Consider the following 23,471-nt stretch of genomic DNA (forward strand, 5'->3'; position numbering starts at 1 on the left):
CACTCCTCAAAATGCTGAGTGTGAGCAAGAGTGAGTGTTCATCCCTCTCAAGAGTGACGGGTCACATTTCAGTGGGTTCTTCTTCGGTATTGGCGATTGCACAATTTAATGTGCATCCCGCCACCTACTGTGCGGGATGGAAACAGGGTTTTCCCAAAAAGCGTAACTACCAACAAAAAACGGAACAAACTACCAGAAATAACAAAACTTCACTGTTAAAAAATAAACTAATCTGATCCCTACACAGGCTCAGGGGGAGCCTGGGAGGGCGTGCTGTCTTCCGGCGCCAATACCCCTTCAAAGTGCTTCAGATGTATACTAAACAAAAATATAAGCGCAACATGTAAAGTGTTGGTCCCATGTTTCATGAGCTGAAATAAAAGATCCCTGAAATGTTCCATAGACGCAAAAAGCTTATTGCCCTCAAATTTTGTGCACAAATGTGTTTACATCTCTGTTAGTGAGTGTTTCTCCTTTGCAAAGATAATCAATCCACCTGATAGGTGTGGCATATCAAGTAGCTGATTAAACAGCATGATCATTAAACTGGTGCACTTTGTGCTGGTGACAATAAAAGGCCACTCTAAAATGTGCAGTTTTGTCACACAACACAATGCCACAGATGTCTCAAGTTTTGAGGGAGCGTGCAATTGGCATGCTGACTGCAGGAATGTCCAAACAGAGCTGTTGCCAGAGAATTTACTGTTAATTTCTCTACCATAAGCCGCCTCCGACATCGTTTTAGAGTATTTGGCAGTACATCCGACCGGCCTCAAAACCGCAGACCACGTTTAACAATGCCAGCTCAGGACCTCCACATCTGGCTTCTTCTAACTGGGGGATTGTCTGAGAAGAGGGAGGGTGTATTTCTGTCTGTAATAAAGCCCTTTTGTGGGGGAAAACTCATTCTGATGGGCTGGGTCTGGCTCTCCAGTGGGTGGGCCTGGCTCCCAAGTGGGTGGGCTTATGCCCACCTATGGCTGTGCCCCTGCCCAGTAATGTGAAATCCATAGGTTAGGGCCTAATTTATTTTAATTGACTGATTTCCTTCTATGAACTGTAACTCAGTGAAATCTTTCAAATTGTTGCATGTTGCATTGATATTTTTGTTCAGTATAAAATCCTTAAATCTCAAAAATGTTTCTGCTGCAGCCACAATCTCCAGTTTCTTAGACTTCTTTGAGAGTTGAGCCGCAGTTTATAACTGTGGCAATGAACACCACAAAATCCACCTTTTTAACACCGGGTATCTTTTGACTGGCAGCAAACATTTACTACAGGCTGTAGTACATCCACTACCATATATTCACTAGCATCACTTTTTTTCTCAATTATTTCTATGAGTTTCTGAAGGACTGCTTGATTATTCCTCGTGGATCTGAATGTGGTAATGTTTTCATTGTCTTTTCTATTATAAAAATAGGAAATGTCTGTTCTCACAAACTAATACATTTCACAGGTTCCTTGCAGGATAGGAGAGCATTAGATAATGGCTCTATTGTGCAAGAATTGTCTCATTTATTAGGAATATTGGGATTTGAGATATGAGTTTATTGATGAAGACAAAATGTGTATTTTGTGTGTGTGTTATAGTTTTATACATAGTCATGTCTAATTGAAAATGCTGTTAACAGATATTCAGTTATATTATTTGTAACAGTTGGTCATAAATCTATCTAAATGAGACACCTGATATAGCCTACATGAGCATCGTTTGCCGCAATGATAATCTTATTTGAATCGATAGAGCGAAGCGCCCTCTTAAATATATTCTGATATGTTGGTGGAACACGACTGCCCCCTACAGATGATAGCACTAGTATTGCCACTCCGAAAAAATACGAAAGGATTTTCCGCGGCATCCCCGATTACCAACCCCCTTCACGCCTAATGTTGCTGTACCTCAACCCTCCCCCGTATCAGAGGAGTAGAAACAACAAGCCGCCATTTTGTTTGTGCGGACAGACCGAAAGAGGCAGGAGATACCGAGAAAGAAAGCGACTTCAGCGCCGATAATAGCGACTCCRAGACCCGCCGGTGAAAGAGTGGCGATGTCGTGTCGGTGCGAAAAGAGGGATGAAAGTAAAAACAAAAGATAAGGCAGAAGAAGAATGAGGGAGTGAAAAAAGGAAAATCTCTGAAAATCCAAGGAAGGGGTGTTTTTACGGAGCGGAGAGGCGGAAGAAGGCAATATATTTAACGAAGAAAAAAACCTGCGAGCGAAAGAAAAAATAGAACACGAAAAAAATCATAATTTACCCATCGCCACAGATGAAAAAATGCACGCATAGACAAATATACCGATACATGTATATTGGGTATTTGAGGGGGGGTAAAAGGCAGGTTTAAATGAAAATATTAATTAGGATAATCGTGAAGGGGGGGCATTTACCACCACAAAGACTCAATGAAAGGATTTTGTGAACCACAAATATGTTTGGGGGTGTTGTTATCATTATCTTATGGACGAAGCTTGACACTTTTTTAAAATAGCCATAATATTGTAGCGACCCCCCTCGCTTTATCAGATTTTCGCTCATCGCTGTATTCTCTTGTTCTTGGTCGGGAATTTTTTCTTCACTTGCATTGCAACCTAAATCAGCATACGCAGTGACCGATGATTTCTTGCAATATTTATCAACCAATTTCATCTTTCTAATCAATGGTGATGTTATTGCAGTAGGTTATATGATTACCTTTGAAGACCTTTCTTTGGTAAGCTTTAAATCTCAAACACTTGGGCAAGTAAACCAAACGTCCTCTGCAAAATGAATCTAGGACTAATTGAATCAATCTGATAAGACATTAATTGGCACATTCTGGGCTATAACCCAAACGATTTTTGCAACATCAAATCTCAGAATTTAGCCTAAATTATTTTTCAGGACACAAACTAATTGCTCAAAATTGTATTGCTTCAATTTAACCTCATTGCATGTAATTGGCATAATCGCGCAAAGGGGTGCAACATCCAAATGTGCATTCGGTGTCCGTTATTTTTTCCAATTCAGTGCGGTGCATTGACAAACGAACAAAATAATGACACGATGTAGACTACAAGTAGATGCTAAGGGAAATGTATTAAGTGCATCGAATTAATTTATCGAATAGGAGACCATAGGTGTAGTACAGCCTATCCTATTGGAGAACGGAACTTGATCAGTCAGCTTCACTGTTTTTTTTTTCAGATCTGAATTGCACCCCTATACAGTTGTATTTATCTAAAAGACAATGCGAATTGTTTTCARTGTTGAATGAGGTTTTTAACCCATGCTTTAAATGCATCTTAAACCACTATCACTCATTGGGACTGGGTATCCCGGTTTCATAGCCCGAAATATAGATAAGCCTATCAAGTTCTTGTTTCTTGACGATCCCAATTTACGTATGTGGATGATTTTGATATTCTGTCACTGTCGGACACATTCATCTGTGTTTTTTTTATTAGACTAAAGGACCTAACGCCATAATTGTATTATTTGACAACTCATTACTTTGTGGTAATGTTGGGATCAAATTGCATTGACTGCAATGGCAATTCAGACACAGTGGAAGATTTATCCGTTTTCGGGTCCCTCATAACTGTTGCATGAGACGAGGCCCCCCAAAGGTAGCTACCACTGGGGTACGGTTTGCTTGTGTTTATCGCGTTTCCCATTTTGCTTCCCTGGACACGACCCCTCAGTAGAGTGCTTTAGAATTAAACACTCGATTTCGCCGGCGACTATGGCGGAAAAGACTGATGCTGCTATGGAGGACAGGTCTTGGGACAATTTTTCCAACGCCAAAGCGGCTAAATGAGATTGTCGAAGGCCTACTTGCTTGTCTTTTTCATCGACTCCACCTTCCCTCCTCCTTCTAAACTCGGAGAAATCTATAAAGGAACAAAATCTCCGACAGGGGAGGGGGATTGATAGCGACCGCTAAGCATAGATCGAGAGTTGGAACGCTGAAAGGAGGAAGAGTGTATCGCAATTGCCTCCTTCCCCCCTACCGTCCCTAAACGGTGGGGGAAGAATCACAAACATTTACGGAAGGGAAGTTTGAAAGAACTCGGACGCAAACAAGGGAATAAGCCAATCATTTGTGGATATATAGCTATTTTTTAATTCGTGAAAAAATATGGCCGATAATGTTCTGGAGTCCGGCCCGCCTTCAGCCAAGAGGCCTAAACTATCATCCCCTGCTCTCTCAGTCTCCGCCAGTGATGGAAACGGTAAACATTTTAAATGCTATAACAGTCCTGCCTAGTTGTTCAGGGATGTTATATTACCTAGCAAGTTAACCAGCTTGTTTTACTAAGTTCCCATGAATGAGCCATATCCACCATCAGCGAAGTTGTGATGCCAACGTTAGCTACCAATTAGGTGGTAGTAGTAAAGGTTTGCTTGTTACCCAACTGGTCAAAGTAAAGTTGACTGGCTAATTGCCCTCCCAGTGTTATGGTCTGAAGTGAAAGTTTGAAGTTATCTGCCAGCTTAAAACAATGGGATAGTCCACGTATAACAAGTTGTGAACTCACAGTATTGGAATGTATTAGGTAGTTACAGTAGCTAGTTAGCCAACTTAGCTAGCTAAAGTTACTGTAATTTAACTAGCTGAAGATTGCTACCATTTATGGTTATCCAGCTAGTTAGCTAACGTTAGATATTTAACTTGAGCGTTGCAAGCAATAAAGCTACACAAACATCAAAAGCATGCATCTAACTAGCTGAACGTTAGTTCTTATCAATCTTAGGTAAAGTGGCATAGCTAGCTTAGAGAGGTGACACCATGTACATTTTCAGTATTGGATTGGTGTAGGGGTTCATTTATTTGAACCTGTTCAGACAACTTCGCTGTAACATGGTGTCTGAAGTGTTGTTATACTTACGGCAGTTAGTTAGCGTTGTGACCGAGCCATCACCACTTCTGTGTGTTGTGTACTGCTGCATTGTTGTCTAGTGGCTACACTTGCTAGCGCGAGTCAAGTTGCTCGTGATCAGACGAAAGTTATAGTGCCTTTTGTCGCTATAAAGTAGCAGCGTGACGTTATATTATGAGTTTGTGTGCATGTCCAGCTTTTTCATACCCTTTGTTTTAAAGTCTGAATTGTTTTGTAGTATAAGGTGGTGTTGGACGTTATTACTACCATTGACTTCTGTCGTCGTTTTTTTTTCGTCCCTAATTTGCAGGACTGCTACAATGTTAACTCCTTTGAATACTTTGATAACATTGTAAAAGTTAAATGTCAAGCTTAAATTATTATAGGTCAGATTGAAAAACACATCAGATTTCCTAATTGTGCAGACCCCACTACCTGACGCATGCAATTCAGATGTATTCAATGGGTAGGCTAAATTAGCTGGTAGTTGGCATCCATGATTCCCCATTTTGTTTGTTTCTCCATGTTATGTCTGTCATCAGGATGCTTTTATCCACAAATGAAACAATTCAGGATTGCCCAAATAAGTTTTAGCTTTCGTTTCAATGCAATTTCTCACATGACACGAAGTCTAGATGTAACTTTTTTTGGCGCACTATGGCTACAATTCGGCAAAAGATGAAAATCTGTACTGTACTAGCTCAACCAAGTCGCCATTTCACTTGAAGCATATGCCTTGTACAAGCATGTTCTCTCTTAACATACTTATTTAAGTGTCATCCAAGTTCTGTTGTACCAAGCGAGTCATTACTGGAATTCTAAGAAAGGCTCTGCACAGGTCAAACAAACCACTCTGTGGTGAAAAGTTGATTCTGTTTGGAAGGGAAGAGCAAATGCAACATGCAACCCCCCTCCTTTCCTAAAAAAAATATACTTTTCACCCTGTGAAGGATCAATCGGTTGGGCTGTGAAAATGGTGGATGTCAGAGAAGTCAGTCCAGTAAACCTCTGCTGTCTGTTGCCTCCCATTGTGATGGGAGTCTGAGGCATCTTGTGGACCAGGTGTAGCTCACAGTAGCATTTGCACAACCAAGCATTTGCCAAATCACTGCTTTAGAGGTAGCTACTGTCATCATCCCCCAGACATAACGCAGACACAAGTGTACACAACTTACCATGTGTTTCATTGGTCATGGTGGGGGGGTGTATTAGCTTAGAGCTTCATTTTAGGAAGAGTCGGGATCTAGGATGTAAATTGAGAAGGCTCTCTTGTTTATGAGACTGACGGGATTCAACGTCTGTATGTAGCTCCTCTGTCTTGAAAACTACATGTACGGATGTTGTGTCCATGCCGTGCAGAAGAACAATTTGAGTGTTCCCTGTGCTATAGTCATTGCAACTTGGGGGATAGTGTAGAAATATTAACACACCCACCTGTTTCTCTAAAAGTGAATCGAGCTTGACTGAGGATGCATGCTTGCAAATTTGAGTGGATCAGCTCTTGTGTGTTTCATGGAAGATTTTTTTCCCTCCCCCATCTAAGATGGCTGATGTCTACTGCTGCTCTAAGCTAGAGATTGCAAGAGGTGAGACTGAGAAGCTTCTGCCGCCATAGGCGTTTCAAGTCTCTGCCAAGCACATCCTCAACCTGGTGTCATAAATGTACCACTTGCCCCCTGTTTACGAAGTTCTATATCCAGAGGTGTTTGTTTGCCAAATGATAGTCATAAAGTACATAAAGGTTTGCCTTCGTTTGATATCCACCGTGCACTGTAAGTGAATGCACGTGTCTCAGCCAGGGGCAATTCAAGTAGATCTTGCAACTTAGCAGGTATGTCTGTGCACTTGCTATTTCCCTTTCTCTATGAAGAGGCAGAGAAATGTCCTCAATACACACACATCCACCTGCTACTCAGTCAGTGTTTACTTCTGTGGCTTCGCACTCTGACCCTACCCTGTCCACCTGTTTGGCACCCCATCAAACCACAAACTGGCCCAGGAGAGGAAACCCTTTGGTGGGAGGCTGCAGCCAGCCGCTGCACTGACTTAGGGTCCAGAAAGGGGAGGGATTCATTTAGTTGGTTGCAGCCAGCCGCTGCACTGACTTAAGGTGTCCGCATGCTTCCCACCCGAAACAGTTTGTGCATATATTATGATGACATTTTGTGACGTTTTTGTGTTCGGCAAGGGTTTTTCAGCTGTTTGTGCACACCACATTTTTTTCATGAGGCAAGCTGAAGTCCGGTAACCAAAGTCTACGCCCCTTTGTTGGTGATTGGTCAACAGTACGGATTCTTCAATAAAGTGTGTCATTCAACGATAGACGACTTTTCATGCATGTTTTTTCACTTGCAAAATACTGTAACAAACATCTTAGTTAGATGTAAAATTGCATGACTAAGACCACCTCGGCAAAAACATCAGTGAAATACAGATTTCTTGAGTTATCTTAAATTAATTCAGACCATTTTGAGGAAGTGTATACTGGCTAAGGTCTTTTAAGCAAAGGTATTTTAAGGGAGTATACAAGGCACAGACGTTCACCTCGCCTAGCCAAGTTTTGCTAGGAGCAAACGGAACATAGTATGCAGACGCCGTTAGGGTCCAGAAAGAGGAGTGATTCATTTAGTTTTTTTTTTTAGATGGAGTTATTTCTCTTTCCAGAATGAATTATTGCTGCACATACATTTGAAGGAGGTTAGAGCTTTGTTAGTGAGCTTGCAATGTCAAGGTGCACAAGTGCATTTATTAGCTACTGCTCTCAATGTACACCTCAGGATATCCCACTTACCCTGCCCTCTCTTTCCTCCTCTTACCCCCTCCCAGATTTCGGTTCACTCTTTGACCTGGAGCACGACCTCCCTGATGAGCTCATCAACTCGTCGGAGCTGGGCCTGGTCAACGGAGGGGACCTCAGCCAGCTGCACACCAGCCTGGGAGGAGGAATGGGAGGAGGCCAGGACGCTGCTGCCAAACACAAACAGCTCTCGGAGCTTCTCCGGGCTGGAGCGCTGCCACCCTCGGGTCAACAGGGAGCTACCAACAGCCCCGGTGGCTCCATGGGACTCCTGGGCAGCATGAATGCCTCCCCTGGGCCCCAGAGTATGGGCCCCCAGGGGCAGCACCCCTCACCCCAGCAGGCTGGCATGATGCAGCAGGCGGGCATGGTGGGTGGACTGAACAGGGCCATGATGGGGGCCCAGAAGGGCAACGGACAGCATCAAGGGTCCACGCCCCAGGGCATGATGGGAGGCCAGGTGATGAATGGCTCACCCCGAATGGGTTACCAGGTCAACCCGGGAATGGGAAGTAACAGTAACCTGCTGGCAGAAACCCTGCAGCAGCAAATTGGGTCAGGTGGTCAGGCTGGGATGAGGCCACAGCAACCTGGAGCACTGAACAAGGTAAGACCTGTTAATTGTTTTGTAGATGGACTTGTGTTCATAAATGTATACAGGAGCAGGATCCTCTTTTACACATGTTGACGTTACTGAACTTTTGCTCTGCTGGTTTTGGTGTTCAGTACATCTGGCTATGCTAGCTGTCTTGACAACAGTGAGATGCTATGTTTAATATGTCATTAGATGGTTTCAAGATTGCTCTGAATGAACATTAATTGACCAGACTCCAAGAGTATTTAGTGTGTGAACTGTGAAGTGCCTCTTTCGGAACTGATCAAGTATGTCTGACGGCAGCAGAGCAGATTCATCAACCTTTACCCTGTTATTGTGTATCCCAGCTATCATGTTGCCATAGGCTAATTTTAAATACGCACTTCACATTGCTATGAAAATAATTGGATCAGTATGTCTGTGCTTTTCAGTTTAAATGCTTGTTTGTTGGTGCTGTAAATATGACAATCCGATCAGTTGTCAGAGCTGTTTTCATGAGGGCCGGGGTTCGCTGGGTGCAGTGGATGCTGTCATGTTCAGGCTGGTGTTGCTTTGGTTAAGACCTCCAGAGCTGTAGACTGGCTGAGGCTAAAAGCACAAACCATCAGTGCATGTTCTCTTTTAGTGTTTGGGCAGCTGAGAGCGTAGATGTTCATTGTCAGTTGGGCAGTGTCTACATGCGTTTCCATAAGGTGTCTAAAACAGTGGGGAGTAAGAAGGGTGCACACTTACAGCTGTACAGTTCCATCCCAAACGATCCTGATGCGACCCAGCTGAGCAGTGACCAGCTTATTTATCTGTTGGCCGTATCTGTCTTTTGTTGGAAGTAGTTGATTACATTCCTTTAGGCTGATGATATTTTGTAAGGATAAGGGTTAACAGATGATGAAAGCTGCTGGAGTAAGATCTGATTTGGTGTTTCTCCCCCTTAGCAAGCAGCTGTTCTCTCATTGTCACCCCTAGATCACTATTGTCTTCAGTAGAGCTTGGTGTTTGTGTGAAAGTGCTAGGAAAATTCAAGCTATTTGTTGAAATATGTTTTTGTAAATATGTCAGCGTTAATGCTTTGTTAACAAACTCCATGAATAAGACCAGACTGACTACTGCTCAAAGCAGTGTAATGCCTAATGGTCCAGAGATTGAACTCTAAAATCACTAGCAACCTGAGATAGTTTGTTGACAGATAATATTAAAGTAAATGAAGCTTCATTAGTGTCGTTTAATCTGCTCTAAAAAAATCTGCTCTAAGAAAACCAGGAACATGAGTGTAAACTAGATCTCACTCACCTAGCATTCCCTTAATTTCTCCCCGTCTCTCTCTCGCTCTCTCTCTCTCTCAGATGAATATGATGGCTAATGCGGGCCCCTATGGTGGTCCGTACGGTCAGTCAGCAGGCCAGGGTCTGGGTGGTGCTGGGCTGGGCCCACAGCACCAGAACAAGGCTGGTCTGACCAACAGCCTGGCCCAGTTCAACCTGGACAAGAAGACACCGCCTATACAGGGCATGGCTGGGATGGTGAGGGCATGCTCCTTCAGTCTTCTGTCTTTTTCTGTTTGTCTTATTTTAGTGAAAAATATAGGGCTGGGACAATACAGGTTTTGTGATAATTGTTAGTATCGCAGCAAGGGAAAAAAACACAAAGTGGATTTAACTTCTTTAGGAAACCAGTCCCTAATGTTGGAAACAAACATCATTATGCTGTCATCCAGAGTCACATGTATTTATTTTCCAAGCTATAGCACACAATATTTTACTTACAGCAGGTTTTTAAAGAACTAAAGAGTTTGGTCTGCTTTGTGTTTTCATTTTTGCCATGGAAAAAACATTGCGATACTGGTATCGTCAGTCCTACTAAAATACTAGATTAAAGACCCTGGACTTAAGTGGTAATCAACTCACAACCCACTGCTCTTAGTTCGGCCCATCCCACCGTGTCAACTTTGATCTCCCTTTTTAAAGGCACCCCTTGTCTTTAATCCTCCATACAGCCCCTCTATCCCAGCCATCTTCCTTCTATATCCCCCTATCCCCTCTGGTTAACTCACTCTCTTTTTGCTCTGTGTCATCAGGCCTCACAGCAGGCCTCGGCGATAGGGCCAGTGTCGGTGGGTGGAGCGGCGGTTGGAGCCGGGGCCCAGGCTGGCCTTGGTACTGTGGCAACAGGTCCGGGGGCAGCGCCCCCCACGGCCGACCCGGAGAAGCGCAAGCTGATTCAGCAGCAGCTGGTGCTCCTGCTCCACGCCCACAAGTGCCAGCGGCGGGAGCAGGCCAACGGGGAGGTGCGCCAGTGCAGCCTGCCCCACTGCCGCACCATGAAGAACGTCCTCAACCACATGACCCACTGCCAGGCTGGCAAGTCCTGCCAGGGTGAGTTGATGGTCCTTGTCAATACTACTATTTTTGATTTGTTAATATTCTGAAGTGGTTCCACTCTCTCCTAGAGGAAGTAGAGGAAGCCACTTTAGACTATTGAGATGCATCCTTCCTTTTGGTTTGAGCGATATTGAATTCATGTTTCTGTAGGTTGCTTTTCAACAATCAGGCCTGCTCTGGGGTTTCCCTTGTTAGATTTCCCGCCTTACTGCTGACATTAGGTCTCTACTGGGACACTGTCATTGTGTTGCGCTGTCAGTTGTCTCAAGTTCTCTCCTTCTTTCTCTCTCTTCCCCTCAGTGGCACACTGTGCCTCGTCGCGACAGATCATCTCTCACTGGAAGAACTGCACTCGGCAYGACTGTCCTGTCTGCCTGCCGCTCAAGAACGCTGGAGACAAAAGGAACCAGCAATGTGAGTGTGGTTTGTATTGAGCTATGTGTCCGTCCTCTGCATTGTGATGTACTACGTGTGTTTGAACCAAGATGGCTACTTGTTCAACATCGGTTCCCGTCATCGTTCATGCCAATTTGATTATCTCTCCCTTACTTCTTTTCCCTCTCCTCTCCCTCCATCTCCACAGCTCTACTAAGCAGTGCTGTGGTTAGCCTGGGCAACTCATTAGGGGCAGTGCCAGGGGGTCAGCCCAGYACCCCTAACCTCACCCCGCCCAGCCAGATCGACCCCAGCTCCATTGAGAGGGCCTACGCTGCCCTGGGCCTCACCTACCAGGGCAACCAGATGCCCCAGCAACCACCTCAGGCCAACCTGCCCAACCAGCCTGGCATGAGGTCGCTAAACGCCATGGGTGAGTGGGCATGGACTCGTCAAAACAGTGTTGGTGAAGAGGAGGAAGAATCTAGAAAAATGACCAGGGGCAGTGTAGCAGACTTCTTAGTTTAGTCATTGATTGAGCAGTAGAACATTTTTAAAGTGAATGGTTTTGAATCTGAGGAAAGGAACTGCTTTGAACCTGTCCTCTCTTTATCTGCCCCTGTAGGAGGGAACCCCATGGGGATGAATGGAGGGGTGGGGGTGCAGTCCCCCAATCAGTCCAACTTGCTACCAGACGCCATGCTCCACAACAATATGAATGTGCAAAGGTACAACAACACACTCGTACCCTCCCCCTGAAATCAAATTTTATTTGTCACTTGCGCCGAATACAGCAGTTTTAGACCTTAACGTGAAATACTTACTTACAAGCCCTTAATTAACCAACAATGCAGTTCAAGAAATGGCGTTAAGAAAATATTTACTAAATTAACTTAAGTTAAAAAAATAAATAACCTAGTCAATCAAAAAGTAACACAAGAAATGTACATAACAATAATGGGGCTATATACTGGGGGTACCGGTACTGAGTCAATGTGCGGGGGTACAGGTTCATCGAGGTAAGAACTCACTATCCTTGGAATTCAATACGGATTTTTATGGTCAGCTCTAAAGACGCAAAACATTATTCTACACAGCAACACTCACAAGTTCACAAAGTTACTTAATTGACTACCTTTAGCAAAATTATAGCTTCCAGCTTGTCGTTTCTGTCCCTCTCTCGTCATCTCCCAGTTTGATGAACGACGGCAGCGGGGTGGGCAGCCTGGGCGCCATGCCCATGGCGACCCCTCCCTCAGCCGCGGGCATGAGGAAGAACTGGCACGAGGACATCACCCAGGACCTGCGCAACCACCTCGTCCACAAGCTGTGAGTCTGCCCTGACTGCACCAGAGTCACAGAGGGGGACACGTAGGCCATTGCAGTTTTAATGAAAAAGTGTTTATCTGCTGTTACTATTAGTCTAGTACTCTGTATGTGACTCTGGACTGCACCCACACCACACAATTATGGTTCATTGCAGGCTGTCAGTGTCTTTTGGCTTATCTCTCTGTATCTCTTTATCCGTCTGCTGGGTGAGCAGTGTGCAGGCCATCTTCCCCACCCCGGACCCGGCTGCGCTGAAGGACCGGCGGATGGAGAACCTGGTGGCWTACGCTCGTAAAGTAGAGGGGGACATGTACGAGTCAGCCAACAGCAGGGTGAGAACTGACTCCTCAATGTTGTGGGTGAAGACTGGTATTAGAGTAGTATACCATAAAGTTTAAATCACTGTATTCAATAACTGACCACAACAAGTAATGGCAGACTAGAGGGTGTGTATACATTTATTGAATTTCCTATATCACTACCAGGCGGAGTACTACCACCTCCTGGCTGAGAAGATCTATAAAATCCAGAAAGAACTCGAGGAGAAGCGGCGGACGCGGTTACAGAAGCAGGGCATGATGCCCACGCAACCCGGCATGCCCCCCTCAGGCCTGCCACAGGGACCCCTTGGCATGGGCCAGTCGCCTCTGGCCCCCGGACAGCCATCCAGTGAGTAGACACTTTAAACACACACATTTGACAACATCATAGCTACTCTCTTTCAACATAGGTGTGATTAGCACTGCTTGATCCCAATTGCGTGGCTCTATTTACTTCAATAGCTAGATTTCTATCCAATGGGCTACAGATTTACAAAAATCTGCATTAAAAACTAAATTAGCATTCTCCCAGCAGAGGTGTGTCCATCAAACTTATTTTATTCCTCTTGTGTTTTTTTAAAGTTTTTTTTAGTTGTATTCTTTTTTTAAAACTCTATCATTGGGAAGGGCTTGTAAGCAGTCATTTCACTGTAAGGTCTACACCCGTTGTATTCGGCGCATGTGACAAATAAAAATGTATGCGTGTGTAATGACAGAGTGCATATAAAAATGACTTTTGCGGTTAATTCTAATAACAGAAGTTCAATGTGTTTGTCACATTTTCAACTCTACTGATGGTTTTGTCACACAAACTGTTAATTAGACAATTGTGCTGGTAAAGTGGACAGGGTTGGTTATATGAATAAGAACAAGATCCTTTTATTTGATAATTGGCAGCCAAGCACTAATCATCATGTCACCAACATTCAAATAATGGCCTACCATCAATTTTTTGGGGGAAATTTGCATGATCACTGTGCACTTAACCACCATGTGAAGTTCATCATAGCTTGTTTAATCTGCCTATAAACTCGTCATGCTTTTCCACGTCGTGGTGGTAGGCCTACAATGTAACATATCATTGCGTGACTCCAAGTTTACTTCGATATGGTGGTTATTATTAGAGGTCGACCGATTAATCGGCATGGCAATGTAATTAGGGGCGATTTCAAGTTTTCATAACAATCGGTAATCTGCATTTTTGGATGCCGATTACATTGCATTCCACGAGGAACCTGCGTTGCAGGCTGACCACTTGTTACGCAAGTGCAGCAAGGAGCCATGGTAAGTTGCTAGCGAGCGTTAAACTTATCTTATAAAAAACAATCAATCTTCACATAATCACCAGTTAACTACACATAGTTGATGATATTACTTGGTTAACTAGCTTGTCCTGCGTTGCATATAATCAATGCGGTGCCTGACTATCACAGCCTAGAATCACAGTCTACTTCGCCAAACGGGTGATGATTTAACAAAAGCGCATTCACAAAAAAAGCACAATCGTTGCACGAATGTACCTAACCATAAACCTCTTTTGCCTTTCTTAAAATCAATACACAGAAGTATATTTTTTTAAACCGGCATATTTAGTTAAAAGAAATTCATGTTAGCAGGCAATATTAACTAGGGAAATTGTGTCACTTCTCTTGCGTTCATTGCACGCAGAGTCAGGGTATATGCAACAGTTTGGGCCGCCTGGCTCGTTGTGAACTAATTTGCCAGAATTTTACATAATTATGACATAACATTGAAGGTTGTGCAATGTAACAGCAATATTTAGACTTAGGGTTGCCACCCGTTTGATAAAATACGGAATGGTTCCGTATTTCACTGAAAGAAACGTTTTGTTTTCGAAATGATAGTTTCCGGGTTTTCACCATATTAATGACCAAAGGCTCGTATTTCTGTGTGTATTATAATTAAGTCTATGATTTGATAGAGCAGTCTGTCTGAGCGGTGGTAGGCAGCAGCAGGCTCGTAAGCATTCATTCAAACTTTACTGCGTTTGCCAGCAGCTCTTAGCAATACTTGATCACAGCGCTGTTTATGACTTCAAGCCTATCAAATCCTGAGATTAGGCTGGCAATACTAAAGTGCCTATAAGAACATCCAATAGTCAAGGGTATATGAAATACAAATGGTATAGAGAAAAATGGTTGACGCGTCATACTTCCTATAATAACTGCAACCTAATATTTCTTTACTGGGAATATTGAGCCACCAGCTTTCATATGTTCTGAGCAAGGAACTTAAACGTTAGCTTTTTTACATGGCACATATTGCACTTTTACTTTCTTCTCCAACACCTGTGTTTTTGCATTATTTAAACTAAATTGAGCATGTTTCATTATTTATTTGAGACAAAATATATTTTATTTATGTATTATATTAAGTTAAAATAAAAGTGTGCATTGTTCATTCAGTATTGTTGTAATTGTCATTATTTTATTTATATATATCGTCATCGGCTTTTTTTGGTCCTCCAATCTGTATCGGCGTTGAAAAATCATAATCGGTCGACCTCTAGTTATTATATTGATATTTCTGCCGCAATTGTCGCATAATCAGTTATCCACCCTTGTATAGTATATTTTGTTTTTGGACATGACATTTTACCAACACATTTTCTGTTTCCATTAGGCCGTCAGGTAATTCATCTGCATGAAATGATTGGATGGAAACCTGGTTACTGTAGCCATAGATGCAAAGCTAATGAATGTGTTTCTCTTCACTCTCAGATGGTTCTCATGCTGACCCCTCCATGATTCGACCCACCGGACCCAATCAGATGGTGAACAGGATGCAGAACCCTGCAGGTAAGTTGTTCCTACAGTTATGCATGCTCAGCTCAGTTTGCTGCTTGGCACAACCCGAACCAGTCTGAAGGGTGGACATATAATGGTGGCTAATGTGTGTAACTGGTTTGCTCTCTCGTCTAAGGGATGAATCAGTTTGGACAAATGGGTATGCAGTCATTAGGTCAGAGGTCAACACCTCCCCTCCCACTTGGTGGACCTCTAAATCAGGTTAGTCGCCCTCTCTCATTCCCAATGTCCAAATGAAGTTGGAAAGAACTGCCTTCAATATTGATAGACATTGATTATATTTCAACATTCCAATCACAGTGACTATAGAAAATAACCATGGTCTCATTAGAACAAAATTGAATAATTTATCTTTTTCGGTCTCACTCAGATGGGTATGGGGCCAACGCGGATGGGGCAGCCCAATGTGGCCCAGCTCCAGAACCAATACCTCCCTCCTAGTCAGTTCCCTGGGTCCAGTCCTGGCCTCGGGGCTGGCCCAGTCGGCATGAACCATCCAGGGCCACAAGGAGGCGTGACACAGGTAAATAGATACTGGAACCAATGCTATAAGTAAAGGGTAACAGTAAAGTAGTTGTTATATTTGATGTTGGGTATAGACTCTAACCGTCTCCTCCATGGTGTTTTCCAGCAGGCCCAGATGCCCACGCCGCCCTCGCTCCCGGTCAGCAGCCCTGCAGCCCAGCCAGGCTCAGTGGCAGGATCAGGGCACTCCCAGGGCTCTATGGGGCCAGGCAGTGTAGGTGGAGGCCCTGCTTCCAACCTGCAACTGCCTAACTCCAACTCCTCTCAGCCCAACTCACACCCGCACTGCCCCCCCATCCGACAGAACTCCCCCTCCCCGGCACGCAGCCTCACGCCAACCCCTCATCAGACGCCACCTGGTCTGCCAGGCTCTCAAACCCCCCAGCCTCACACGCCCAACCCGCCCCAGGTTGCAGCTCCACTCCCGCAGCAGCAGCTAGCGTCGTCACAGCCAATGGGGCAAGGAATGAACTCGGAGAAGCCCAGTCAGCTCCAGCAGCAGACAAACGGTGGTGGAGCTTCTGGAGGCCTCCAGACGGGGCAGGCTCAGTCTGTGCCTACCCAGAATGCCCATGTGCCAACCCAGCTTCCGCAAACTCCAGTGAGTAGTTTTCCCTGTAGTCTCACTAACTCAACTCCTCATGGTTATCAGAAGTGCTGTTCTTTGGATTTCTAAGCTGATCCCTGATCTCTGGCTATACCTCCATACGTCATGTCTCTGAGATTTCCCTCGTTGCCTGGACAGACACCTTAGTCATTCTCTTGCCCTCCGTTCCTTGTTGGTCTACGTCTTTGGCTGTTCACTCTTTTCACTATCTTTTTTTGGCTGGTTCTGTTATTCATTTCCTTTCCTTTAACTTTTCTCTCTCTGTCCTCCCAGCTGTCTCAGAAGTCTTCTCTGACGGCAGACGGCCAGGCTTCCACTCCGGCCTCGGTGAGCAGCGTGGACCCTAGCTCCCAGCTGACCTCGTCGGAAGCCCCCGCCCCAGCGGAGCCAAAGTTGGAGGTGAAACAGCAGGACGATGAGGATGCCGAGGACCAGGGAGAGGGGAAGGCCTCTGGGAAGATGGGCAAGGGACAGGCAGACATCAAGTCAGAGGAGAAACCTGAGGTGATGCTTCTAGTTTTTCTAAGGCAGGGGTCCAAAGCAAAAGACACAGTGCTAGCTAGCCAGTGTGGGGAAGATTATTTTACACACAGCTAACAGATTTTATTACATTCAGGATGATGTCTGGAAATGTGTATAGGATATTGAACATGATGTCCCCTCTCAGATTAAGAAGGAGAAGCCTTCAGGCGACGGATGCAAGGGCGAGCCTATGGACACATCGTCATCGGCAGCAACGCTGAAGATGGAGGACAGAGACAGGAAGCCAGAGGTGAAGACTGAGCCCAAAGACGAAGAGGAGAGTTCGGGGGCATCAGGCACGCACAGCTCCCCCGCCAGCGCTCAGAACAAGAGGAAAAGTAAGACCCCCACCCCTTACTCTTTCCTCTTCTTCATAGGAGTAATGTACCTGTCATTATCTTCATATGCAAGCATTCCTCAACATTTGTTTCAGACCTAAGTCAGACATGGTGTATAGATCTAGGCTATGAATCTTTGAAGCTAAGTGTATATTCACCTGTAAACAGCCTAATCAAAAACTATTTTTCCCATCTTTCTTGCTCCTCCTTTTCCAATACTTGCACTGCCTCTATCCCCACTTCCTCTCCTCTGTCGCTCCCTCTCTCCTCCTCTTTCCACTACCCCAGTCTTTAAGCCTGAGGAGCTGCGTCAGGCTCTGATGCCCACCCTGGAGGCCTTGTACCGCCAAGACCCTGAGTCTCTGCCCTTCCGCCAACCGGTGGACCCCCAGTTACTGGGAATACCCGTACGTATTCGAACTAGTAACAAAACTAACCTGGTAAGGGACTGCGCTGGCTTCCATTTTGCTTCCCTCTAAAAACGTTCTTACCGTTCTTTTTAGTTCATTTTTCTCTCATTCCTTTTTCATTTTCCTTTTTCTTTCATCCCTCTCTTCATCCTTACCACTGCCACATGTGTGCAAGAGTGGGGTGAGGGAGTGACTGTTGGCAAGGGGAGTTGTAGCGATACTGTGTGTGTGTTAGTGAGAGAAAGCTGTCTCAATCCTGAATTTGAGTGTTATGTCTTTGCTCAGGTAGAGTATACTATACATCAAACATTGGTCAGTTGGTTTTTACTGTAGGTTCTTGGGTAGGTGCGTGTGTGTATCTGTCAGTGTGTGTGTCAGCTCATGCTTGCTTCTCTCTACTTCTCTTACACCACACAAAAATATACATTTTTGAAAAACTTGTTTTGCTTGTAGTCAACAGAAATCAATAAGTCTGTCAGTAACATTTTAAGAGATGCAAATTTAAACCTTTCTGTCTGTTGGAATTTAACAAAAATATTTTGGGATTTGTTTCTACCGGTCAGTTTTGATTAAGATCAACACTTGAGAGGTGGTTTGGCCCTGGCCATGAATGTTAGACCCCTGGGCCTTGTTAATGGCGGCTTGTGTTTCTGCCTTTCATCAGACTTCAAAAGGCCTAAAAAAATAAGCTGCCGTTTTATCAGTGGCACCACCGTTCTGCATTTAAAGTAACATGCCCTAAAAGGGACATTTACTAGCCAAAAACGTTCATAGCCCATTACTTTTTTTTATTCTTTAAACTGCTTTCTTTTAATWTTTTTWTTTTTTTTACAATTCCAATTTGGATATGATTTAGCAATTCATTTTTCTTCCTCCCACATATGCCTATTCATAGTAGAAGCTTTCTAGACAGTTCCTCGCCAGTAATAAGTATTGTTGAATTTGATTGTGAGTTATGTGAAGAGTTGTGCCAATGCCTGTATGCAGCAGTAGTGCGTCTCAGATAATGCTAATAGCTAGCAAATCAAATATCTCAGACCTCTTATTGAACACCCGTGAAGAGATACCCAGGCAATGATGTCTGGCACTAATTACAATAATTGTTTGTACGCCATTGAGGCTGCATGTACACAGGCAGCCCAATTCTGATCTTTTTGCCCAATTATTGGCAGAGGAGCTGATCTGTTTGGTCAAAAGACCAATTAGTAGAAAAAGATCAGAACTATATGCTGACTGTAAATGCAGCTTGAGGGGGACTTAATATTGTATGGTCCTCACCATAGTTTTAACTCTCCTCAAGCAGTGCTAGGGCACACTTACTCCATTCTCAGAGGTCATTGGCACACTTCTCCTCAGTAACCCTCAATAGCCCCAGTGATGCACCTGACCCTAGAACACCACCTGGGTATTCAACATGGACACACAACCAGGCTCAGATACTGCTCAAATACTTTTAACGTGCTCAAATAACCAGCAAAACCACACTTTTATGAGTGCAAGGATTTATCCTTCCACAATGTGATTATCACACCTCAATTACCAATACACTCATAGAAACAGCACTCATAGTTGTTGTAATTGAGCTCAGATGAATGAAATGCAGCATACTATGTGCCATGTGTTCATGCATCACAGGCTGTTGTGTCCTTTGTTTGTCAAAGTGAAGGGTCTCATTTCCTGTTTGTGTTTCCCTGGAGACGGAGAGAGATCCTTGGCTTTGCACCTTTGTCTCAGTGCTCTTGGCTTTGACTGTGCCGTGTTGCCAACCTCCATGCTGCCAGTTTACCAGCGTGTGTTGTTACTGCCTGACTGTTACTGCTCTGTTCACCTCAGCTTTGTACCCTGACTCATGCCCTGAAAATGCTCTCCTTCAGGAGAGTCTGTAGAGGAGAAAGCGGTTGCACTGGAACTGTCTGACTGTTTGAAAAACAAACACAAATTTACAGTGCACATTGGGTGCTTTTCCTGTCATTTCTGATAACTGTTGGATGTAAAAGTTGGTCTGCCTTCAGAGTACTAATCTAGCCTTGATTTGAGGAGAAGTTTGAATTTGGGCAGAATGAGAGGGGATAAGCCTGGCCACCCCAGTGTCCTTCCTTGGCCTGTTCCCCCATTAATGTAGAAATGGTGCAAAGTTTGAGTGGTGAAGGGGAGAAGCTGTCATGTCTCTCTGTCTGCACGTGAACCTCTCTGCAGCCGTCAACATTGTCCCCTGCACCCTCTTCTCTCCCCTGCTCTGGTTCCACCTGGATGTCCACCACAACTTCTGCTACTTCAACAACTACGATGATGATGATGACGACCATGGTCTTCTCTACCTTCCCCCCCCCTCCTGCATCGATGAACACACCAATCCCTTTTCTCCCCACCTTTCTTTCTGGGCTGAACCGTACCCTCGCTGACACCTGGACTTGGTCCCCTCCAGGACTACTTTGACATTGTAAAGAACCCCATAGACCTGTCGACGATAAAGCGTAAGCTGGACACGGGACAGTACCAGGAACCCTGGCAATACGTGGATGACATCTGGCTCATGTTTAACAATGCCTGGCTGTACAACCGCAAGACATCCCGCGTCTACAAGTACTGCTCCAAGCTGGCCGAGGTGTTCGAAGCTGAAATCGACCCGGTCATGCAGGGCCTGGGCTACTGCTGCGGGAGGAAGGTAAGTGGAAGTGTGTGTAAATGGATGTGTGTAACATCAGTCATTGAAGTCAACACAGCTTTCACCTCTCCTTACCACTGCGTGTTAAACATACTATCATACAAAATAATTGGCTTCCTGGATAAGTATTTTCAGTACATAGACTATCTCTTACTATGTCCTCTTATGTTTGCAGCTTGAGTTTTCCCCCCAAACTCTATGCTGCTATGGGAAACAGTTATGCACCATCCCGCGTGACGCTGCTTATTTTAGTTACCAGAACAGGTAAGGGGTGTACAGAAGCACAAACAGACTCACATACTCAGACACTGAAAGGAGCAGGGTCATTCATATCCTCAAGGGTTCTCGTTCACACACACACCCACGTACACAAGTCATGTTTTCTGCATATTTTATATAAATCCACATTTCACAAATCTACTTGAGTGATTGTCTTATTGTGATGTTATTGTGCATGCTGATATTCTCTGCAATATAGCATAGTTCAATCACAGATTAGTTAAGTTTTAATATGGCTTTAAATGGTTACACCCTGCCACCATTTTCATCTTCACAAATTTAATTTTCACTTTTGACATTTACAAAGTGGGTTCCCTGTCTTGAGATTATTTTGAAATCTACACCTTTTCACTAGTCTACTTAGAATGCATAGAGAAATGTATTGATCAATTACAGGTAAGTAATTGAATCAAACTGATAATTGGCAAATGGATAGATAATTGCTTTTGGACACAATACTTAAAATAAGACTCAGGGCGATATTGCTGCACAGCTGCAGTGAACACTGATTTGCAGAACATTTCATTGAACAAAGCTGTGGAGCTGATTGGCTTGATTCATTTCACCGTGAAGACAGAATCACTATAGTGTAGTTACGTTAGGGCAACATAGTATTAACAACCTCACTACATGTATGATAATTCCTCTCCAACACAAGAAAGGGACCCTCTTTTATAAATGGAGCAAAAGGATGATGGGTCGCTGTTGCACTACCACTTGCTTTTCCTCATCCACACTGTTTTTTGAGCCCCCCCCCCTTTTGTTACTGTGTTAACTTAAAGGGATACTTTGGGATTTTGGCAGATTAACTTGTGGATACCATTTTATGTCTGTCGCGTATGAAGGAAGATMGAGGTAGTTTCATGAGGCAATGCTAAATAGCATTAGMACCCATAGTCTTCCAGTCATTGTGCTAACGCTAGTTAGCAATTGCGCCAATTAACTTCCTTAAAACCACACTGAGGCATAAAAATGTTATCGACGAGTTCATCAGATTCTGGGGAAGTAGATAAAGGGCCTCGCTCCCAAAATCTCGGAGTATCCCTTTAATGATGTTTTTGTCCACTCACTGACTGACACTAATCTGTGCTTTGCATTGGATCTCTGTCCTCGTTGATGTTATGTTCTCCACGTCCCTCACTCTTCCCATCCTATTCATCCCTCCATCGTCCTCGTCTGACCTGTAACGATTTATTTCACGCTTTTTTAATATTCATTTTGCCCTCCCCTTCCCCCATCTCTTCCCTTCTCTCCCTCCTTTTTTAACGCTTGTGATGTCTGCATTGGCCTGCTTTGGTGTGACCAATCATCCACTCCAAAATTTAACTGCAAAATCAAAACACCTGCCCACACAAAAACCCTGCATCATGATTGGCTGCTACCTGGCGACGACCTTGCCCTCTGCTCTTCTCCTGGCCTGTCCTGCCCTGCCCTGATTGGTGACTGCTTCCTCGTGCCTTCTCTGTGATTGGCTGTGCGGTTGGCGAACGGTGTAGTTCACCACAATTTGGGCTTCTTGCTGACAGGTACCACTTCTGTGAGAAGTGTTTCAACGAAATCCAGGGCGAGTGCGTGTCCCTGGGGGATGATCCTTCTCAGCCTCAGACGTGAGTACCAGCCTTCTAACCCCCCCCCCCACGTTAATACTGACATGGTTCTTCTATTGCTCATTTTGATGACATGTAAATATTGTTTGGTTCCTTTGATTTATAAATGCTTTCTATCAATGCGATTGAGAAATGTTTTTCTTTCTCCCCATCACTGAATACCTTCTCAGTCTCTCCCTTAGTGAAATGGTCAACTTTAAAAATAAAATGTATTTCTCTCTCCTCTACCTCTTAAGGCAGCAGTTCACCTCAACTGCCGTCTCCATCCTTTTACTTGATTTCTGCCTCTTCTCTCTTCAGCTAAAACCCCAACATACTGAGGGCTCCTAATGTTCTGGAAGTGTTAGATGATGTTTTCAAAATGCCTGAATCCTAGCCTGTATAAAGCCAGAGCCTGCTCTTATTGCTTGTGACTTCTTTATGGCTGTAATATAGTACATTGCATTTCTGGCCCAGTGATTGGATTGAGTCTGTTCTTACCTCCCACACTCCTGGGCCTCTCTCCCTCCTCTTCACAGGTCCATCAGCAAAGATCAGTTTCAGAGGAAGAAGAATGACACGCTCGACCCTGAATGGTATCTACTCTTTTTTCCCCCCCTTTACATTTGATCTGTACTTGGTGTCAAACCATATGTTTTCCATGTGGTACATTTGCATAAACTTTAGATACTGTGAAATATTTGTTAACTGTAATATTTAATCTTTACTGTGTTTTAGTCAATTTAGCCTGTTTAGGTTATCGTCATGGCTTTTGTGTTTGAAATGTTCTGCTAGTTGAAACTCCTGTTGAGAAAATAATGACTATATCCGTGTGTGACACATGGTATCAATAACCCGTGACTCTCTCTGTCCACATCTCTCTTTTCTGTAGGCTTGTGGAATGTACCGACTGCGGGCGTAAAATGCACCAAATCTGTGTCCTGCATAATGACACCATATGGCCGGCAGGGTGAGCCAACTTACATACACATTCTGTACATCTTACGTTAATGCGACTGTTAGAACTGTGAAACCGCCCACTTTATTCCAAGGTGC

The 23,471-nt window shown here is 44.2% G+C and overlaps 1 protein-coding gene across 4 annotated transcripts; it reads left to right on the forward strand.

Moving 5' to 3' along the window:
- The first annotated feature begins 1,873 nt into the window (after positions 1-1,873).
- Positions 1,874-23,461, forward strand: LOC112072992 (histone acetyltransferase p300). 4 transcript variants are annotated; one of them, XM_024140373.2, is made up of 22 exons: positions 1,874-4,216; positions 7,691-8,268; positions 9,597-9,773; positions 10,328-10,625; positions 10,932-11,045; positions 11,215-11,439; positions 11,632-11,734; positions 12,201-12,335; positions 12,550-12,667; positions 12,821-13,004; positions 15,397-15,474; positions 15,599-15,684; positions 15,854-16,006; positions 16,115-16,609; positions 16,889-17,119; positions 17,283-17,475; positions 17,764-17,915; positions 20,311-20,550; positions 20,726-20,814; positions 22,326-22,436; positions 22,955-23,011; positions 23,308-23,461. In XM_024140373.2, exons 1-22 carry the CDS (start codon positions 4,123-4,125, stop codon positions 23,387-23,389), a joined length of 3,993 nt encoding a protein of 1,330 aa, XP_023996141.2. In that variant the 5' UTR covers positions 1,874-4,122; the 3' UTR covers positions 23,390-23,461. The 4 variants fall into 4 exon arrangements, with proteins under 4 accessions (XP_023996141.2, XP_070296105.1, XP_070296106.1 ...); XM_070440004.1 differs by having other exon boundaries at positions 22,356-22,436; XM_070440005.1 differs by having other exon boundaries at positions 1,875-4,216; positions 17,764-17,882.
- The last annotated feature ends 10 nt before the right edge of the window (positions 23,462-23,471 follow it).

The sequence above is a fragment of the Salvelinus sp. IW2-2015 genome, unplaced genomic scaffold (assembly GCF_002910315.2).
Source record: "Salvelinus sp. IW2-2015 unplaced genomic scaffold, ASM291031v2 Un_scaffold2115, whole genome shotgun sequence".
NCBI classification, from domain to species: Eukaryota; Metazoa; Chordata; class Actinopteri; order Salmoniformes; family Salmonidae; genus Salvelinus; species Salvelinus sp. IW2-2015.